The sequence below is a fragment of the Dermacentor silvarum genome, chromosome 8 (assembly GCF_013339745.2).
Source record: "Dermacentor silvarum isolate Dsil-2018 chromosome 8, BIME_Dsil_1.4, whole genome shotgun sequence".
NCBI classification, from domain to species: Eukaryota; Metazoa; Arthropoda; class Arachnida; order Ixodida; family Ixodidae; genus Dermacentor; species Dermacentor silvarum.
The window spans coordinates 10,004,778-10,026,966 of record NC_051161.1 but is presented as its reverse complement, the minus strand read 5'-3'; the positions used below and the strand labels follow the sequence as shown (position 1 = coordinate 10,026,966).

Below are 22,189 nucleotides of genomic sequence, written 5' to 3'. Positions count from 1 at the left end.
CCCTTCTTTTTGCCCTAGGCTCCTCCTTCCTCCGTAACCTTGGCAAGCGCATTTTCGCTCATCGCTCAGCGTAAAGCCGTAAAAGGAACGCGCAAAGTAACCAAGCACAGGGGCGTTTTAAGTGACTACACTGCAACAGAAGAGAAAAAGGCTCGTATCTCGAAGTCACCGCGCGCGCTTCGGGAGGCCGTGGTGTGTATAGTAGTACGTGCTCTTGACGGCGGCCGTTATTCGCGCTCACTCGAAGACGAGGAGGAGGAACCTTGCCTCGGGACGTTCGCACCTCGCTGCGTTCATTTTTATTTTCTCTTATTAATTTCAGCCGGGTTCGCTCCGTAACCCCGCCGAGCATGCATCATCGTATTAGCGACATCCATTCTCGCCGGTGCGATAAATGCCACTTCCGCGACAACGCCCCTCCCGCGACGACGATCCCCAGTGTCGCCGGAGGAGCACTGCGTGACAACGTTCGCTGCGCTCTTTCTCTCATCTCCCCCCATCTGCAGCTACTCGAGAGTGAAGTGCCTTCTCAGCACGCCTCTTAGAGACGTCCGAAACGACGCTGCTTCTCCGGATGTCCCATTCCTGTTCTCATGTACGCTTGATGGCCGTAATTCTGGTTTCCTAATATCGCGAAGAGTTGCAGAAACTCCGGAGATGGCCCTCACAGTGATTGCGCTCGCCGAATCTTCAGACATTCCATATGCTTGTTGACAATTGCCTATGCACGATTTTCATTGACTTACGTCACACAGGTGTACGTCATAGATAGCTGCGGACCTATATTATTTTATATGATCAGTTCTCGTCTACGTAAAAAAAAAAATATGTGCGCTTCATGTATGAGCCAAGCATTAAAACAAGACACACTGTATAGGTGTATGGCACCGAAGTTATGTTGCTGGCACTTATAGCTAGCGAAAAGTTTTTTTTTTGTTTTTTCAGTACGCCCAGATATATTCAACTGAACCTATATATGTAAATTTTAACATAATGATGCATTTAAAAATTTCGGACAGCGCGTTTAGAAACACCAGATGCAGCTGGTTTCATGAAATCACATTTATAGGCGGTTCTTTATAGGTCTTTCAAGGAAAAAAAGAACAGCCCGCGAATGAAGCAATAGACGTCACTACGCGTTTTCGTGCCCGGAATGTAGCGCTACAAACCTTTCTGCTGTGAGGTGGCAGGCTCAGCGTTAAGTGCAAGCCAAGCAGGCACGTCAGGAAATTCGCTGTGAACATGCCAAGTCACCACGCGGCGCCAAAAGCCACCCGATGTTCACTTGGCTTGCTACTAACGTGTGTCCATCGTTCAGTGAAAAATCACTTGGAGGCCCTCCAATGCATCCGCACAAAGGCCTAGTGGCTAGACTTTTTCTTATTTCTTATTTTTTGCTCAGATACTGCAAAAAAAGTCGCCTGTCACATATGAAAACGATAATAACTAGTTTTACGCTCCCTTGTTATGTCAACAAGGAAAGCGTCTATCAAATTGCGTTTGTTAGCATATGTGCCTAACCACGGTTTTCTCGTTGCTTTTCTTGTAGTGAATGAAAAAGGACAGTATGCGGACATTGTAACAATCCCACGTGTATGCGGACAGCCCCGGAGCCTCGTATACAAAGCTCCTTTTATCGTAAGAACGCTCTCCCATTGGCCGATACGCTAGCGATTGGTTTAAAAGGATACTGTCGATGATGCGGAAGCCTATCTCGGACAGAACTCAAGTAAACGTTTTGTGAATACGAGCCATGAACTGGTCCGCTGCCAAGAGAAGGCGATGGCGTGATTGCAGTGCAGAGCACCGAAGTGCGCAAAAGACAAACGTGAGGTTAGCGGAAAGAACAACCACTTTCCGCTAACTTCACGTTTGTCTTTTCGCACTTCGGTGCTTTAGGCTGCAATCACACCGTGCATTTAGACCAACTCGACCAAATCTCTATTCTAATTTAGGAGAAGAACCAAGAGGGGAAAATGAAAGAGAGAAGTTTCGATAGACGGCCGCGTTACGCGCTGCTGGAACTGTCTACAACAGGAAACTCAGCATTTCTGTTGTGCGGTACTTTGAATGCCGAACTTTATGTGTGCAAGTGTACTCTTGAGAAGCCTTACTGCCGTTTCTAATATTTTTTTAGCGTTCTGCTAAATAAAAATCTGTTCAGTTTGTGGAATAATCAGAAATAAAATTAGGCTGGCTGGATAGGGGGGACTTCAAGTCGGACTCAATGGACTTTTTGGGGCTTGACCCATCATGTTCTTTGTTACGTAGATGACCACTTGGGTTTTGTCGACAAAAACAATTGCACGAGATCATTATATCCTTAAACTTTTTCAAGATAGAGGTGATGGCCCGAGTTTTATTTGCGACGCTGCCAAGGACAACACGCTGCAGTTTTCGGACCTTTCTCTAGCGTTTCACGACAGTCACGAGTGCTTGAACTACTCCCAAATAACTGTCAAGGCTCTTTTTAATGCAGGCCCAGCGCACGCTATAAGATTGTAAAAAACAGGGATTATGGACGTAATCATTGTGTATCATAATCGAATACTGTTATGGATCATATTACTATGGATTAATAATTATGCGTCAATTATTATGGATTATGTCCTGCTGACATATGCATTGTATAAATCTTGTACTCATTCCATGCATGCAAGTTTTGGGACGCAAGTCGACCAGTCTTCTGTCTGCTGGGTCTATTCGACTAGTACAATAGCATGTGTTTGGAGCTATTGTTTCAAAAAATGAAAGCTGCCGCAATACGCAACCTTGAAGATTCTATTCCCGTTCTGGAAAAGCGCAATTTCGTCGTCCTTCCGTACGTGCGCTCAGGTGTCATACCGGCTTAAAAAAGTCGGCACGGTGTCAACGTTGCTCTCTTGTCGCATAACAAGATCGGCGGCGTTTTCGCGGGTATTCAGAAAAAAGCGGACGGAGTAGTGGTTCATCAGGGTCATGTGTGTTCTGTTAGCCATACCAGGCGCTTCATGCGCTGCTGTGAGGGTGTGGTTTACAAGGTATATCTATCTTGTGGCATGGCATACATAAGTCAAACTGGGCGTTGTGTTAATGTGCGCCTGAGGAAACAGCTCTCATATATCAAGTCATTACCACTCATGCGGCTGTTCACCGGAATTCACTAACACCTCCATACTCATGAGGCAGATGGACCGGCGTACACCCGCGATATCACCGAACCTTTCCCGATTAGTAAGCATTCGGCGTCGTGAGCTGCCATTCACCTATCATTTTAAGTGATCAGGAGTTCGTTTTTCTAGATAACACATAACTTCACCTAGTGTTTGTAACAGCTGAATTCGTCACGCCACTTCTTTCTTGCTTATTTGTTATCTTATATATTTATTTGGCTCCAGTTTCCAATCAACTTTCAGTTTCGAGACGGCGTTCATGTAGTCCCTTCTTTTGCTTGTCTCCGTCTTTTCGAGCAGTAAGCTACGAAACTGGGGCCGAATTCACAAAGCTTTTCGCTCGTCAGTGCTGCTTGCCATCGGCCAACCGCCATCGCTAATGATATGTCCAACACCATCATTGGCTGACACCTGCTTCTACGAAAAGTTTTAGCGTAAGAACGTTTTTGTGAATCCGGCCCCTGTTATAACTCACCCAGTTTTCCATCCTTATTAAGAAATGATTGCGAGTACCACCGACGGTTCATGAGATGCTCTTATGCAAGGAACATGCCGGATTGCAAACTTCGGCCATGGTGCAAGCGACGAGCGCGGCAGCTTCTGTGCACAGACGCTGCACAGATCTACCGAGTCGAGCTTCTTCTATCTGCCTTACTCGCGGCTAACTGGAGCGCGTGTAAACGGCTGAATAAACGCTCGAGAGCAGCGTCGCCGACGTGACAGCGAGTCGGACCGCGGTGCTTAAAACTCGCTCACTAACGCCGTCGTATGCCGCCTCGCCTGTCCGCTCGTTTTGGCATTGCTTCAGCTTCTCTTGTCTCCGCTGCTATAGCTGCTTCGCGCGTGCCTTGCGATTAACAGCGGGAACTTAGGGGCTGCGTGATTCGGAAGGAAATCCCTTTGTTTTCTTGCGTGGAATAATAGGGGGCCTCACTTCCTTCCTTAATGGCCCATTTCCTTTCCGTTTTCTTCATCCTCTTCCTTGACGGGAAACGGAGTTTCTTTATTCTTAATTTATCCCAGCAGTTTTCTGGACGCGTCGCAGTCATGCCGGGTGAGTTCGGCTAGCGTTAGAACTTTCCCTTCCGCCGCCCGAGTAAGGGTGACAGACGGCGCGATTGCCATCGCTTTAATGAAAGAAGGAACAGTGTGACGTATATTATTAATTAGCGCACTTTTGTCGCCAATGTGCGCCGTCCTCATGGCAGAACATGCTTTAAAGTGCGAGCGCTTCTTCCGTTGTCCGAGAAACAATAAATGTTAGCCACCTGAAGTAGATGAAACTTAGGCAGAGTATTAAGCTTCGCTTTAGTGCTTCTGCACAAAGCTTATTAAGGCGAGGCGTAAAGAGCTATAGCGCGATGGACAAAAAAAAAAAAGTGTGTGTGTGTGTGTGTGTGTGTGTGTGTGCGTGAGGGGGGGGGGGGTCGAGGGGGCGTAGCAGTGACAATGTATGAGCCACCGGCAGCAGCGAAAAGTTTTATGATGTCCCTTTTGTGCTCTATACAGCCGAGAGCGCGTTTGCGTCAAAGTCTTTGGACGCATTTTTAACTTGACAGCGTACGATAAGTCATTAAATAACAGTCCTATTTATAACTTCAGATAAATTATCATCTCGCCGAGTTCTTTCTTAGGAAACCTGCGCAGCTCTGTGGAAGCTGAAAAGAGTTTATAAAGATACGTCCAGATAGTGTATAGGTTGTGTGTTAAAATCATACATACTACTTAGCGTCCGCACAGATTTTTTTGTTAGTTATAGTAGCTAATACATATATGTTCCAAAAGCACCATGTGAATAATATTCGACTGATTTATATAGTTATATTATGAGTACTTAGGTCATTAGCCGTCCGTGGACAGCAGACGTACTGTATAGATGTACTGCAATAATTGCATGGAGAGTTTATCGACACACTTTATCCTCTGTTATACAGGGTGCTATAGTTTTTCGTTTTTTTTAGACAATACAGATTTTTTAATAAAGAGGCTATAAACGCAGCGAACATAGCGTTCTTGCAGACAAGTTCCTAGGCGAGGCGGACATACTTTGCCGCTAATCACGTGAACTTCAGAGGACTAACAAAAAATATAAGTTTCACCATAAGGACGAAGCAATGAATGCGATAGCATAGAATATTACAAGTGCAATAAGGCACGTAGCTGTAGTGGCAGTATGAACTAAATAAACGTAACCTGACTAAGGAAAGACGAGCTGTTGTGCTAGGAGTCCTTTATTTGAATCCTGTCGTCGGACAATTTCATTTATGTTTATTAATTAAAGCCAACGTCTTAGCGACTTTACAACCACGTTTCCTTATCGAGGATGTTTAAAACCTCTTTCCTGGGCTTGATCCCAGAGGTAGTACACAGCCGCACCAATAAAATTACGTCTTTTACAGGTTTGAATTCTGTTATTGTTTCGTACTTTCATTATTTAAGTCTGAGAAGACTTAGGATAAAAGGCATGCGCTATCGGTGTTTTGTTTCATGGCATTTCTTTGTGGGCTGCCATTCTCAAGATTCCGAGCCATAATTCTATCCAGAATGTAAGGTCTGATATGAGAAGCTTTAGTGATAGGATGGTGTGGCAATATAACCCGCATGTACCACATGTCCTACAGCATGGCGGGGCATGTATCATCAGCCTAGATTTATCTCCACTGCAGGACGAAGGCCTCTCCCTGTGATCTCCAATTACCCCTGTCTTACGCTAGCTGATTCCAGCTTGTGCCTGCAAATTTCCTAACTTCATCACCCCACCTAGTTTTCTGCCGCCCTCCACTGCGCTTCCCTTCTCTTGGTACCCAATATTCTATAACTCTAATGGGCCACCGGTTATCCATCCTACGCATTACATGGCCAGTCCAGCTCCATTTTTTTTTCGTTTAATGTCAAGTAGAATATCGGTTATCCTCGTTTGTTCTCTGATCCACACCGCTCTCTTCCTGTCTCTTAACTTTAGTCCTAAGATTTTTCGTTCCATTGCTCTTTGTGCGGTCCTTTACTTGTTCTCGAGCTTCTTTGTTAACCTCCAAGTTTCTGCCCCATATGTTAGCACCGGTAGAATGCAATGATTGTACACTTTTCTTTTCAACGACAGTGGTAAGCTCCCAGTCAGGATTTGGCAATGCATGCCGTATGCACTCCAACCCAATTTTATTCTTCTGTAAATTTCTTTCTCATGATCAGGGTCCCCTGTGTGTATTGGACCTAGATATAGGCATATAGCTTAAATATACCCAAATATACACGGAACCTGACGGCGACGCCAACGGTGTCGGCGATGGCAAAAATTCGCTAGGAGTGTCCATATAATTGCTACTACTTAACTAAATCGACATTTTTAACTAACTTAACATTAAGTATTACTTAACTAAAAACTTAACATTTTTATTAGTCCCTTAGGGGCAGCTAAAATGGCGAAAATGAAGGCATCCACTTTTTATTGCACCCTCATTTGGAAGTCGCACCTGTTTGAAACATCTTGAAAGTCGCACCTGTTTTGAGATATTTATCACCGTATTTCAACGGTAAATCCGGATAATATCGAAACCGAGCGCCGCGGGAGTGCATAAAAAGCCGGCCCCCTTATCATACCAGCCCGAAACGCCCCGTGGCGACTAGCGCGAGGAAGTTGGGAACTGAACGTCTCGGCTACAGTCGCGGCAGCTACTGGTAAGGCTCGTTCACACTAAGCCGACACGACAACGATTTTGGTCTGCCGACTGTTGGCGATTCGATAGCAGTTTACAGGACGGAAAATGCTGTGGCCAATGGCTTAAAGGAGGCAAAACGCTGTCGCCAACAGTCAGCAGACTAAAATCGGTGTCGTGTTGGCCTAGTGTGAATGAACCTATACGGCACGCTTTGCTTGCAAGCGTGTGCGGCTGTGCAACACGTCAGGATTTGCTGCGACCTGCTATCATTCAAACTTCGCCCCAGACTTCTTTACGGGCATTGAGCTTTGGAATTTGGTGGTGCATATCTCGAATTAAATGCGATTTTCAAGATTTTTGAAAGATAGATGTGCATGAAAATGTCACTGCCTCCAAATTAGCCATTTGGACAACCTGCCCCAAAGGCACTATTAAAGATAGTTAATTAATAAAGTTTTGTTAATTAATCTACTGAAACTCACATTATTAGTGGCAAAGTATGCCCGCCTCGTCTAGCAACTCGTCTGCAAGAACGCCATGTTCGCGGCTCTCACTACTTTTTTTTTTTGATTAAAAAGATCTGTAGTGTCTAAAAAAGAAAAAAAAAAGACACCCTGCATTTTGTACCCTATACATATTTCTGGAGACTTCCTCTGACCACGAAAAAATTCACAGGGTGGCGCCACCAAATCATGGGCCTATATAACGAAGCTGTTTGCAAGCGGTAACGCACCGTGGTCGACATTTTCATGTGCTACCAACAAGCTGGCGGCCATTAATGAGCTCCTCATACCAGAGAGTAGCTTTGAGGAAACAGAGGCTGGTTATGGAGACCTGCCGAACCTTCATTTAGCTCTTTCTCGCACGTCTACCCTGGGACCTTAAATCGCACCAAGAAACGCTGGCTGACGTCACTGAGTATGAAAGCAACCATTGGCAAACTTCTTTGTCTTTTATTTTCTCCAATTATGAAAAGAAAGTGGAGTAGAAAAGAACGTGCATCAGCAGACCTTCTATAAATAAAGCTCCGAGTCTTTGCAAACAGCAACAGGCGTAGATCACTGGTGTTGTAAAGAGTGAAACACTTCTAATTTGTACTTAACTAGTCATTGCAGCTTAAATTTGAAATAAAGGCTGGCGTAATAACCTTTCACTATCAGGCATCTACGTTAGGCACCAGATCAGCAATTTTTTTCCATAATGTTAAATGTTAAAGTTGTAAGGGGATTATTATTATTATTATCTAAAAATATTCTGGAATGTTAGGCGTCAGAACCAAAATATGTGATTATGACTTACGCAGTAGCGAGGACTTGTGAATAATTTTGACCACCTCATCTTTAACGTCTTCTTTAACCTGCACCAAATGCATGGTACACAGGCGTTATTGCATTTCGCCGCCATGGAAATGCGCCCGGCGCAGCCGGGATTTGATGCCATATTTTTTTTAATAGGCGCCACTATAATGCGTAGGCAGTGGCGCCATCTATGGGGATTCGGCATGCTGGCTTGAACGAGCGCTCCGTGTTGCATGCTATAGAGTAGACGCTCGGCGACAGTTTTTGGTGGTTGTTTTCGCGATCGCGCGGTTTCTCAAGTATGACTTGGCGCCTTAATTTCTAAGTGGGAAACGGTACTGTGAGACCTAGTGGAGCGATTTAAGTCGGCATAGCCGGAGTTTCTGCTGGCGTTGAGGCGGACGGAGCACCCAGCGCGATGTGTGCGTGCTTGTTTGCACCTATATACAATCAGCATCGGAGATCAGTTATGTATTTCTGAAAATTCGTTGCTCGAATGTGACCTTACTGCAGCATTCTCACTGTAATTCTAAGCTGGGGTTTAGCAGCGATGAGTAGCTACGAAACATAAGACGATCCTAACAGCATGGGTAATATTCTGTTACGGAATAAGTTGTGCTATTTACTTTGACAAGAGGTCCGGACAGGTGTTATCTGAAGTTACATTGCGCGACTACATTTCGCCCACATTTCTCTCACAAATAAAATAATTTTGGTTACTAATAACAGGATGCAGGAAACAGGATACAGGGGTAATTGGACCTAAAAATGCAGTGGACCTAAAAATATGATGATGATGGTGATGAGGAGGAGGACGACGACGACAATGACGACAATGAACAGGATACCATGTGAATCCCATTTGTCGAGTGGTCCAGCAACCGGCTTATTCTCCTGTCATCTACGACGCATTCACCCGTTTTATTGGAATTTTATCTTCACAAATAGCCGTCGAAATGTTTTATTGCGATAGCAATTATATGGGCACTGCAGGCGCATTTACGTCGTCGTAGACTGCGTCGGCGTTCTACTCCGGCGGCGGCTGCGCATGGCGCGGCCAACCGCGGCCGCGTATTGAAAGCGATCTGCGATGGGGAAAAAGTGCGCCGAGTGCTAATATCTTCGCATGCTCTTTGTTCTCGCCGCTTAATTCGTGTTGAAGCGAGAGGCAGCACAAAGGTCCCTTCGCTCGCTGCTGCTGCTGCGCTTACTCACGCCAGCGTTTTGACAGCGAGGCTCCGCGGTCATCGAGTGAGATTTGTTCATGTTTGCTTGTGCGCGCGTGACACCATGCTTGTTAATTTAGTTAGTAAGCGAATGCTTATAAGTTTATCCCGCTGATAAAACTACTATCCGTACGTCGTAAAGCTGTCTATTAATTTGATATCGCAATCGATGCTTCGCTTTTCGGGCGAAACTGCGACCTTTTTATGCCGTCTCCTTCGAATATCAATGCTTTACAGGGCCGAAAGGCAGTGCCAAAGCACAATACCCATATTTACGCAACCACGCTGCTTTACCAACCAGAGTGATCGCTATGTTGAGTAACGCCATCGGCGTCAAAGCGGAGGCTAACCTAGACATAGCATAGTGACTTTAGGTCCACTAGATATCAAATGCATGAGAACGATGCCGGTGGCTGACGCAAATATCTTATAACAATTGGCGCTTAGATGTTTTGGGGTTGCATTGGGTTAACCGGAGACGAGCACTCTTATGTTTTAGTTCTTACGCCAAGCGATCAGTTAGTGACATTTTTAATTCGTTGGGGCAGTTCAGAAACACCTCTACTCTTCGTCGAGTGAAAGCCGATACAGCCCAAAATAGTTCACAACACGCGCACACACCGCGGATGATGATGCGCGTCGCACGTTCTAGCAGCCAAGAGAAGTTTCCGCGTACTGTAGTTACCGCTGCACCGAAAGGCTACAAAGTGGTTCTTCGACGACCTCAGTGAACTGGCATCACCTAAATATCACTGAGAACGAGCTAAAACATCTGCAAAATGTTCCGCAGCACGCGACGGCAAGGCATTCAACCAGCGCCGCGCGAGCTTGCACAAGCTATACGGAGGACTACACTCGCGGCCAACTTTCTGTGGCAATGAAGGGAAAGCCACGGAGGAAACACTCGCACAAGTGAGAGCGCTTCTGAAAAGTGTCCCGCGTATTAATCCACGTTCGTTTAGGCTAGGAAAGAGAAAACATAAACACATTATTAGCAACACTTAAACAAGACAGACTCAGAGCACACCACTGAGTGCAAAAGTTTACTTATGTTGCGTCTTTTACCTTCCGCGTCTGGGCAAACGCGAAACCGTCGCACGTGGAAGCTGTGTCGATTCAGCGTCTGTTCCGAGCAACCAAAAGTACTGCCAAACGCTTCCGGACTATTTGGCGCGTAACAAATGTGCAGCAGCCACGCGCCCGTAGCTTTACTTTCATTGCCACAGAAAGTTGTCCGCGAATTTTATTGCGATAGTAATTATATGGACACTCAAAAGCAGATTTCTGCCGTCGGCGTCGCCGTCGTCTTCGCCGTCGCCGTGAGGTTCCGTATGACGTCAATGGAGATGAAATCGTCGCCGCGCGCCGAACGCTGTATGTGCGAGTGAAAGGGCGCGAGGGGCGCGCGCTTTCACAGGGAGTGAACGCACGGCGAACAAACGCGCGTTCTGCGCCGTGCTCGCTTAAGGGCTGCAGAAGTAGGCGTCTCTTTCCTCCTTTACAATCACCATATATGTAGAGCAAACGCGCCTTCTTCCGACGCGCGAGAGGCCGTGGGGGAGGGGGGGGGAGGGTGAGGGAAGGGAGGCCACGTTTAGCTGCGGCACCAAGTGCCTATTTATATCAGAGGCTCCAGCAACAGTCACCAACGCCGCACGCATTTTGAGCGAACGCGGGCAAAACGCCGACGGCGTCGACAACAGTTCTGCGTGTTGCCGGTGCTGCTGCATGTCCAAGCTTATACAGCTGATAAAGCAAATATCATTACTCCGTATAGCTCTCTACAAATTTGCTATCACAATTGATGCTTCGCCTTTCAGGTGAAACTGCGACAACTTTTTTCTTTTCTATAAAGGCTCACCGCGCGTACTTTCCTTCTCGCCCGATGAAAAGGTCTGTATCACTAGTTATTTATCCTGCCCCGCTCCATTTCTTCCTATTTATTGTCAACTAGAATATCGGCTACTCCCGTTTGTTCTCGAAGAACGCTTGTGATTGACGCAGCGATCAACGCTTGATTGTGTGTGCATCAGTGCAAAGTGTGAACTTCTCTTTTCCTTCTCATCTTTCAATCCCCTTTCACCTTTCTCCAGGGTAACCTTCCGGTTTAACCTCCCTGCCTTTCCCTTATGGCTTCTCTCTCTTGGAATAATGTTTTCTTGTATCTTAACGTTACAACTACAAGTTTCTCGTTCCGTCGCTCGTACACTTTTGTTTTCAGGAATAGCAGTCAAGTGTGATAGCCCGTCATAGCTTGATAATACCTCCATTATGCGCTCCACCGCATTTATATTCTTTTCTAAATTTACTTCACACGATCAAGGTCGCCTGTGACTAATTGGCCTAGATAAACGTACAGCTGCACAGATTCCAGAGGCTGATTGCCAATCATGACTTCTCGTTTTCTTGTCATGCTATAGAGCATTACCTTAGTCTTCTGCATATTAATCTTCATACCTACTCTTAAACTTTGTCGGCCAAAGTATTCAATCATTTGTTGCAAGTCATCTGCATTATTGATGGCTAGGACATACTCAGCATACTTTATGTTAATTGGAAGACGAAGATGACCTGCCATTGCGGCTGCACCACGTACCTAAAACAACATAATATTAGGTATAATCACTGAGAACACATTTGAGCACATCATTAGGTGTCCTAGTGAAAACACTTTTTTTCAAGTGGAGAAATAGAAGAGTTAGATGCGGAAAATAATAAGGAGAGTGGTTACCGAGTTGCGTTTCAAAGCCTTTTTATTTCCAGCCGCAGTATACTGACAACGCTGCACAAATTTCCTGATTTAGTATTTATGTGATTTTGTGCCTTCTACCGAGAAGAAAAAAAAAGAGAAAGGCTCAGTGTCTTGAAACAAGGGCATGCTCGGCGGCCAATCAAATGTTCAAGACGCGACATCTCGACCAATCACGAGTCGGATAACAGTCCGTGCTATAGAGGAACCACCTAAAAATAATGAAAATAATAAAAATAAATAAAAAATAAAGACATTGCGAGGCAAAGATTCGGCCTAGTAGAAACGGAAGAAAAGACAGAAAGGCCATTACTTAGCTTTCTGCGGCTATGCGCTGTGCCTAAAATGCGTACGTTATTGCGACCAGCGCCGCACAACAATCTCTCGGAGGCGCTCTTCAAATGCAATCATGGGAACTTCTCGGGAAATCTTTCGGCGGTTCGTGGTGCGTGTATCGCACTGGCTTGCAGGAGGAATTGCGACGCGCCCGGATGACGTGCTATTTCGGGAAGAACATTACTCCTAATCTGAATTTCAGGAACATGATACGGGCCCGTTCCCGCGATCTGTCTAGAAGCTTCCACGTCTGCGCTTCTCTGTTCTTTCAATCGAAATGTGATGGTCCCTAATCTACTTAGATCGAGAGAGAGAGAGACGACATAAAAAGCACTTTGGAATGTAGTACTTTGCTTGGTTTTGCATCGACCGCCTTTGGTCGACTGAGCGCTACACATCACACAAACGCGGGCTCAGGCGGCATTTCTTGTTTCTCCTGCAAAGTGTATGGCATTACATGAACTTCCGTATGGCGGATGCTTTACTCGTCTTCGAAGGTAAAGTTCAGCAATCTGCAGGACGCGTCTTTCCTACATTGAGACTTATATATGTGGTCAAGTTTTCAGTACAGCAATGGTTGAACATTCGAATAACAGAGAACACTCAGTACACTTGTAACAAGAACCATGCTGCGTGACTTTATTCATCTGCACATATGTATTTATGTCAACGAATAGCAGGCATCAAAACGTACTCTCGCTTTCCCTGCACGTATCTGACTGACTTTTGGCAAAACTTGAGCTCTGCGCGTGTGCCCAAGCTAAGGAAAGAAAGAACGAAAAGATTAACCGCTTTAGGCTCGGCTCCTGGAGTTCCGAGACCCACGGGACAAAGTGGTTGCCCGCACACTCGTTTAGAGTACCAACACCGACAACAAAAGCAAGAATCCGCGCAACAGGGTTCCAAACCGATTCCCAGGAGCGCAGCCTCCTGTAACGACGCGGCGGCTGCAAATTGGCAAGCGCCCGACTTGCGTGAAACCGCAAAAGAAAGAAGAGTCCAGATGCTCCCAGCTGCGTGCAAGACACTCTCGGAAGCATCTCTCGCTGCGGCTCCGATGACTTCCCCATCTATACGTAAAGCGAGGGAACCGCCGAGCAACGGCGTGCGGAAGCTAGTCGATATCTAATCACGTTTTTCGTTCTCTTTCGCTATAAGACGCGAGGAAAACAAGTATCTTCTTACTCGAAATAGCTCCGTCGAGATTACTGCGCCGCTGCGGCACCCGGCGGTTCCGGTCCTCATGGACGAGCAAGCAGCCCGCAAACGAGAAGCCCCGAAGGCAACATTGCGGGCGGGGGAGGTGAGCCGGTGTTTTAACGTTCTCAATCCACTCGCCAGAGCTGCCGTGTTCGATTTTGCTTCGCCGAGTGCCATGGTGGCCCCTCGTTCAAGAGCTTGAAGGCAGGACCTTGTTTATTCCCTTAATTTGACCATCCTCCCTGTCTAGCCCCGCGGTTCTCAATTTCTCTACTTTCTTGATGTTTAATCCCCGCTGTCTAGTCTCGGTTATGCTGTTTCGTGGTTTCGATGCGCTCTCTTTCTCTACCGCTCTTTTCTTTTTATGCACCATTGTTTTTTGTGTTTGCCTCTTCACTTTTCGGGTACATCGAGCCAGCTTGTCTGCACTGTCACGGGGCATACAGAACCACATCACTCCCCTTTCTCGCTTCCTCCCCCGAACCGAAACTCTCGCTTCCACAGCACGCCATCGCCCCCCGTCCAATCTGTATTTTCACTGCTGGCCTTTGACTGGGCGTAAACAAGCATGCCTGTTATCGCGGCCGCCGTGATGTTATGACCACCGCAGCTGGAAAGGGCCGAGTAATAGCAGGCTCAGGTCATAAGAGCGCACTATTTCCTCCATTCGGGGGCGCTGCCGTCTTCGCCGTAGCCTGCGTTTTGCTATTTAGTCGCTTCATTTAATTTCTTCATCCCTGTCTTTCGTTTCGTTCTTTCGCTTCTTGCAAGTCTCCCTCTCTCTCTCTATCTTCGTTCACGCATTGTTACGTCGTGGCCACTCATGCGCGAGGCGCTTGCACGACAACCACAGCTCATTCCCGCTCACCAAATGCGGCGCGTTTTTTGCGCGGTTGCAGCATCCGTTGCGCATACAAAGCCCACATTTTCGCGCCCCGCATGCAGTGATGCCCACGACGGAGCTGAGCGCGCGGTTGCAAAGTGTTGCCGCGGAGGTAGAAGCAAGACAAAAGATGGCAGCGCCACCTTGCGGGAGGACGTGCTTATAACCAAATCTGCAGTGCCGGCCGCCTCCGCTTTTTATAGGGTCGTAAACCGAGCGTAAAATGATGGCTGTAAAAACATGAGACCATTCTCACCCCAACCACCTCCTTGCTGGCGTGGCCCTCCTCGCTCACAACCACTTTTCAACCCTGCATGTCGCCAAGCCAGAGGTGAAATGAAAATTTACGCTATTGTTTGCGGCGAGAGAAAAAAAAAAGCAAAACAAAATGCGCGCGATATAAAGCAAGAAGGAGTGCAATCTGTGGTGCGATACCCCGCGCCTTGCGGTATACGCGTATCCACAAGCGGAACGTTTTTTTTTTTTATTATTATCGTTATGGTGCCCACATAACGCTTCAGCTTTCGAGGAGAGGTTCAGCATTGGGCTGCGAGAGGTGAGAACAACCCACCGAGGTTAAGGTCAGGAGCGGGGTGCCTCGGGAAAATCACTGTCTGCGATGGGAGGCGGTAGCGAAGGAGCATTTATTATCGCTAATTGAGTTTTCATATAAAACCAATTCGGCCAAATTTATGCAAGTATAACTGCATTATGGATGTCAATAGGTAGAAACGTTGGACATTCGGGTTGATTTGTTGAATGTCAGCGCTGAACTATAACACATGGTGCACTGCAACATTTAAGACTCCCAAGATGATGCAGGCGCTTGCATGAATTAATGTATTCAATCAATAAGTGAACTTAATTCGTACTTCAGCGATAAAGGAGAGGTATGCCTGCACTGTGCCAGTGAATTATACTTATCACATAAACGTATATATTCAGTAACCGCTAAGCGACTATTCGAGTGGTTGGTTCCTAGGAGGGAACGGCTTATGTATACGCCTTCGCTAGCTGATGTAAATTTGCTTTGCAGAAGTGCGATTCCAGAAGTGCGATGATATATTTCAGAGAGACGCCGTTTAGAAGAAATTAAAAGTGACGCACTTAGTGTTGCTCGCATTCCCGGCGACTGCACTCGGCGATTTGCCTTCGAAAATTGTTCTTGTTCAGAAAAATTCATGATTTTTATAGGCTCTGATAATTCACACTCAAAGATTTCGAACAACGTTTCGCCAACAAAAACACTACTACTGCTTGCGTTGTGTAGCTAAGAGCATCGCATTCTATACAGGGGGTCCCAGTTAACGTGAGCCAAGGTCTTAAAAAAACTAGTATATACAATTATAACACCTATAGTGTTAGGTAATCAGTCCTATTCTGCCACCAGGATAATTTTTGCTGTAATTATTACCTGGTTAATTACGGCAGATATAGAATAAACATCCAAATTTTTTGTCAAGGACTTAAATTACGACGGGAAAGCTGTTGTTGCACCCTAAAACATCCAGTTTAGTACTTCTCAGCGCGAAACCCGACCGAAACCTGACCGCGCGCCGGCCGCGCCACTATAGTGCGCTCAAAAATGACCTGAAGGAACTAAATGTGCGCATGGCCCGACTAGCAAGACGTAACGCACTAAAAGATGGCAAGTTTTAGGATTCAATAACATCTTTCTCATCGGAAGACCCTTAATTCGAAAATTCAAAAAGATAGATAAATAACGTTCTATCACTAGAAGAGTCTGTTGCTGGGCCTGTTGGTACATACTTGTAGAAACGATGGAACCCAGCCTTTAAGACGCAAACACCAGGAGAGAAGTAGACGGACACACGCTGGGGCTAGCAACAAGTTTAACGAAAACCACACAGAAGTTCGCAGGGAAGCCAGAGCGCGCATTCGTCGTACAAACCATGTGACTATCGACTATCAAAGAAAAAACACACAATTACACCTAGTACCCACATATTTCTAATAAGCTACCTCTTTCTTTGACAGCGATAACGAGGGTACACTAACACATTGATTGTGACCATGTTTTCGGATATGGTACGCTTCTATCAGATCTCGTTCGTATCGTGTGGTTCCCCTGCCAATAATTTGTGCATCTTCTAAAACAGGGGAACAGCCGCACATTCGGCAATGAGCAGGCAGATTTGCTCCTCCTCCTGACGTGACAAAAGTTTCGTGTTCTTTTAAGCGGACATTAATACAACGCCCCGTCTGGCCTATATACGCGTACACGCGACCACACTGCAACGGTATGCGATAAACAACATTTTAACGTGATAGCATTTAGGGCCCCGTGTCGCAGAAAATCCGGAGTCGGCAACCGGCGTGTGATCGCGGGTGGCGGAGAAAATCATCCAACCACATCGACCGCGCAGGCCCTTCTCATGGTGCAAGGTTTTGGTGAACAAAAATTGAATTTCTCACAGTGAAATCCGCCAGAAAAATGGTAAAGTAGGACTTTATTATTCGGCGTCGGATTCGCCGTCAGGATTGTTTATCAATCGGCGTCGGATTGTAATTTGAATGTACGAGAAAACCTAATTCTGCTACGAGGAAACTCAAACACAAACCCCTTTTCCAGCATTTCTACCAGACCTGCGCGCGTCGGGGCAATATCAAACAATTAATAAAATAATAAGAAAAGGTGCTAGGGCTTCCACATTTTCATACAAGACCACTTATATTGCCCTTGGAAAACCGTCTTTCTAGCAATGCATTGCAGTTAAAAAGTGAAGCCGACTTTAAAGGAATCGGTGTAAGCTTGGTCTTTTAAGCTGGCTTTCCCACGTTCAGTGTTGCAGTGAATGAAGCCTGCTTGCCGTATGCGAACGATGCGATGCGAACGGGTCCCGATAACGCTATCGCGTTCTACTCTTAAAGGCGAAGCTTAAGCGTCCTCCAATTTTCTTTTTGATGCAAGTTGTGAAATTATGGCTGGTACTGCAGGCACTCCAAGGTTTACGATTTTCAATCCTAGCACATAGATTTGACATCTTGCATGGCGCCGAAAACACAACCCGAACGCCGTGCCTTGTGCCTTGCCCGCCGTGCCTTGAACGCCGTGCCACAAGGCACGGCGTTCACAAGGCACGGCGTTCAAGGCACGGCGGGCAAGGCACAAGGCACGGCGTTCGGGTTGTGTTTTCGGCGCCATGCAAGATGTCAAATCTATGTGCTAGGATTGAAAATCGTAAACCTTGGAGTGCCTGCAGTACCAGCCATAATTTCACAACTTGCATCAAAAATGTTGTTTATCGCATACCGTTGAAGTGTGGTCGCGTGTATATAGGCCAGACAGGGCGTTGTAATAATATCCGCTTAAAAGAACACGAAACGTCTGTCACGTCAGGAGGAGGAGCAAACCTGCCTGCTCCTTGCCGAGTGTGCGGCTGTTCACCTGTTTTAGAAGACACACAAATTATTGGTAGGAGAACCACACGTTACGAACGAGAACTGCTAGAAGAGGTATCATATCCGAAAACATGGTCACAATCAATGTACCTTCGCTATCGCTGTCAAAGAAAGAAATAGCATATTTAGAAAAACTTGGTTACTAGGTGTAATTTTGTGTTTTTTTTTATAGTCACGTGGTATGTACGACGCATGCGTGCTCTGGCTTCCCTGTGAACTTCTGTGTGGTTGTTTTGATGAAACTTGTTGCTAGTCCCAGCGTGCGGCCGTGTATTCTCTCCTGGTGTTTGCGTCTTAAAGGCTGGGTTCCATCGTTTCTACAAGTTCTATCACTACCCATTGATTAGTACAACAAAAGATATTGTGGTGGCGGAAGCGGTCTGCTGCCCAAACACGTAGGTCTCATAATGTTATATTTTACCAATTATATTTTTAACAGCTTGGATAGCGTCAGCTGGGAAATCATGTCTATATCTTACACAGCACTGGCAGATCATGGCCTGTGTCATCAGACAGTTGTAAAAGATTGTGTTTCAGCACTTATTTCGAGTTCACAGCTACTAGACACGATGGCTATTAAGCTTGAAAATTTCTGCCTTTCAATAACAGTTGATCAGTGCAGGTTACCAAGTTTTTGGATTCAATAGCACTTATTTCACTAATCATACAAGTTTCGGCTGATTAGTGAACTCGCGTGAATATCGCGAGAAGTTATCCGAGATCAAACTGGGACCAGATTGCCACCCCAAAGGCCAGACGCTATTCGCCGTGCAAAGGGCTTGGTGCACCCAATGTATCTTAGTTTAGTTTGGTCGCAGATTACGATGTCGGTGGCGGCTGAACGATATTGTTACGATGTGTATCTCTATCGTCGGGCTCAACGTAGCGTAGACACGTATGTAGGGAAATAAAAGTGAGAATAGGCATGGGCTACTGGTACAAAATGTCGTTTGGCTCGAAAACCGAATGAGAAGCAGCATCGGGTAGAAGGACGTAGCCAGTGTCGATGTTAGACATGAAGGCTTCATATGTGGTAGAACACGATGCAGCTCTGGCGATCGTCGTAGTATTTTGCGTACGCCTACGTGTGACGGCTTCGGTACTTCGTAGCAAGATTACATTTTGTTGTCCCCGTACAGCAAGGCTACAAGTCTACGGAAGTTCTTAACTCACCTCCGTTCCAAAGAACACCATCCACAGAACGGATTGCGGGAAGCCAGGCACGATTCACAAGTCTCGTACTGCTGACACTTCTCGATGCGAACCTTGCTGACCTGTAAGAAGAATTACCTGATGTCACCTTAAAGCTTTAAACACAAAGATAGAACAACGAAAGCATTGCCACATTCGCCGTCAAATTAATATTATTTAACCCTCTACTGCACGAATTATTATACCATGTGGGAAAAAATTGTTTGCTGTGTAATTGTATTTTTCATCAAAAGAAAGCATTCTGAAAAGAAAATTATGTTTATTGGACACATGGTGATAAAGATATCGGTACGTGCCAAATATGGCACATTGTGCAAATACACAGAAACCTTTTCCGCATTAGGTGAAGTGAAAATGGCCACTGAAGGACGCGCTATCTTGCCTCGTGAAACAGAACAAAACAGTTGCTTCCTGAATTCAAGCACAAGTTGACTGCATTTACTGCAGCGCACAAAAACATTTTTTGAGCAAAGTGGACGCTTGCAGTGCTTTCTGTTGTCGTCAAATTCGGGCCAGTGTCCCACTTCGTCGGCTCGAACATCCTACACAGCGCGGCTCCAGCCAACAAAACATGCACCGGATCCCGTTTTGGCGCCAAATACAAAAGCGCGCCAAAGTCGACACTGTTTTACTATGATTTGCGAATGTTATACGGAATTGTTTTATTTACTCATCCATTCGAAAATCATTCACTTCCAGAGGGAATATCAGCGCCAGTCATCCACTATCGAGGCTTTCTCAACCCGTAAAATGTGCGCCAGTCCATGCTCTCACTAAAGCTGCAACTATCCGGAAACTTGCACAGTGTGCCAAATATGGCACATAGCGTCTTGCGGTTCAAGACCACAGTTTGTTACATGAAAAAAAATCGTTTTATTCCTGGTTGCTGTTTATTCCTAAAAATAGAAAAATATAATTTTTAATTGTTGCTGCATACATTTAAAATACAAAAAAAGAATGTTCAAACCCAGCCCACGAGCCAAAATATTTTTAAGCATTTTTTCAAGACAACAAATGTGTCTACTTTGGAAAGCTTTTAAAAGATGGCAGTACAAGTTTAATTGAAGATCAGGAAGGCTATGGGCCTTGTTTTGGGTGCATAATATTCTTCGCCGGCTTTCTTGCAATAGCCTAAAAAAAAGAATAACCACTATGTGCCAAATTTGGCACGCTGTGCAACAGAGGGTTAAGAAAAGAGGCGGGTTTTCAGACAACACTGTTTTAGTAACAGCAGCAGTTGTATAGGTGCCGCTCATCAACAGAACAGAAACCCGCGTCGGAGATCATCATCTGAAGACTTTGTTTTTATGTGTTCCCAGCACAGGGAATGAAAGAAAGAAAGAAAGAAAGAAAGAAAAAAGAAAGAAAGAAAGAAATGAAGAAACGATTAATGACGCGGAATGAACTTTCTGGTTAATTAAAAGGATGATAGCCAGACTACTTAGCTGCTCAGAAGGCTCTTAAATAGCACGCTAATATCGAAGTATTCTGGGCGCGCACTTATACTTTAGCTCAAGCTGCAGCGGCTGCCGCAGCATTTCCGCTAGGATGCACCTTACTCTTTCGCCTCTGGCTAAGTGTGGCTTTTTCACGTGCGCCTAAGTGTGGCTCTTGCATTCCTTGTAATTGTCGGACACAGGCACGTGCGAATCGCGCAAAGATGAGACGATCAAACGCTTCTTGCATTTTAATTCTTGTTCCAATGATTGATGCGACTTTCTCTAGAATTTATTCAACCGGACGGATTCTACATCATTCCCAGATAAGAGAGAGAGAAAACATGTATTTGAACCATCGAAGACGTTCCTCTCGAGGTCGAGTGGGTGGTGTGGTCATTCCAGGACTCTACTGGCTATGGCTGCTTGACGAACTTGATGGACGAGCGCTTTTAGGCCCAACAAGGTATCGCCGGTCAGCTGCACCTTCCACCGCTCAAATTTCGTGCTAGGTGTCTTTAAGTGTTGAGGTTTCGGCCCCACACCCCCACGAGAAAGAAGTCGCAGTTTCGGCCGAAAGGCGAAGCATCGATTGCGAGAGCAAATTAGTGGGCAGCTATACGAAGCAAGGATAGTAGTTTTATTGACTGTATAAACTTGTAAACATGAGCATACCAACTAAATTCACAAGCATAGTGTCACGCGCGCAGAAGAAAACAAGAACGTATCTCACTCGATGACCGCAGAAACTCGCTGTCAAAACGTTGTAGCAAGCGCGGCAGCAGCAGTGAGCGAATTGAACTTTGGGCAGCCGCTCCCATCAACGCTAAGCCACCAAAACACAGCGCAATGCGGAGTCTGCTCTCGCCGCAGATTGCTTTCAAGATACAGCCGCCCGGGCGGGCGCGCGCAGCGTAGACCCCCCACCCTCTTCCCGAAGCGTTGCGCGCGACTGGAAGACGGCGTGCTTCATTCCCGATTTCCTCCCTTGCGTGCGCGAGATTGAGACGCGATCGCCGGCTCACCCTCGCACGCTTTCCCTCGCACATACAGCATACGGCACGCGGCGACAATTTTATCGCCAGCGGACTTTATACGGAACCTCACGGCGACGGCAGAAATGCGCTGGACTGTCCATATAATTGCTATCGCAATAAAACGTTGAGCTGTGGTCTTATGCATCGCTAGCGTTTCTGCAGTATCCGACGATAATTGGCCTCGGTGACTCTCCTTGATGTGCCTCCCCGTGCGTAAGTGCAGCTAGTGTACCCTTTCTTTTCTTTTCGTTCCTCTCCTTTCCCACCTTCACGTTACCTCTCCGTAATTCGCGACCGGACAAAACAAGCAGAATTCGATGCAAACAGCAGCCATGGCATTGGCACGCACTCACTGCACCGAGATGAACGCTTCCTAAAATAGGATCTGACAAATTCCATCGCGTTATTTGCCTCTTTCACTCGTAGCTTTTCGTGAATTACTTAGGTTATTTTTATTTTGCTCTTTGCTGCCTGCGCCCGCCAAACACTCCTGGCTGTCAACAAAAGGAGACCTCCGCTGTACCGAGGGAAACCAGGGTCCGCGCTACGAAATAAATAAAAGCGGGGAAAACATCGAGTAA

The 22,189-nt window shown here is 46.1% G+C and overlaps 1 protein-coding gene across 1 annotated transcript in view; it reads right to left on the bottom strand.

Annotated features, from left to right (window-relative positions):
* Positions 1-22,189, bottom strand: part of LOC119460608 (plexin-B-like) — a 213,812-nt gene that overhangs the window by 95,693 nt on the left and 95,930 nt on the right. The window contains exon 8 of the mRNA XM_037721629.2: positions 19,097-19,197. Within this exon, the coding sequence (XP_037577557.1) occupies positions 19,097-19,197 (101 nt within the window). The remainder of the gene's footprint in view (positions 1-19,096; positions 19,198-22,189) is intronic.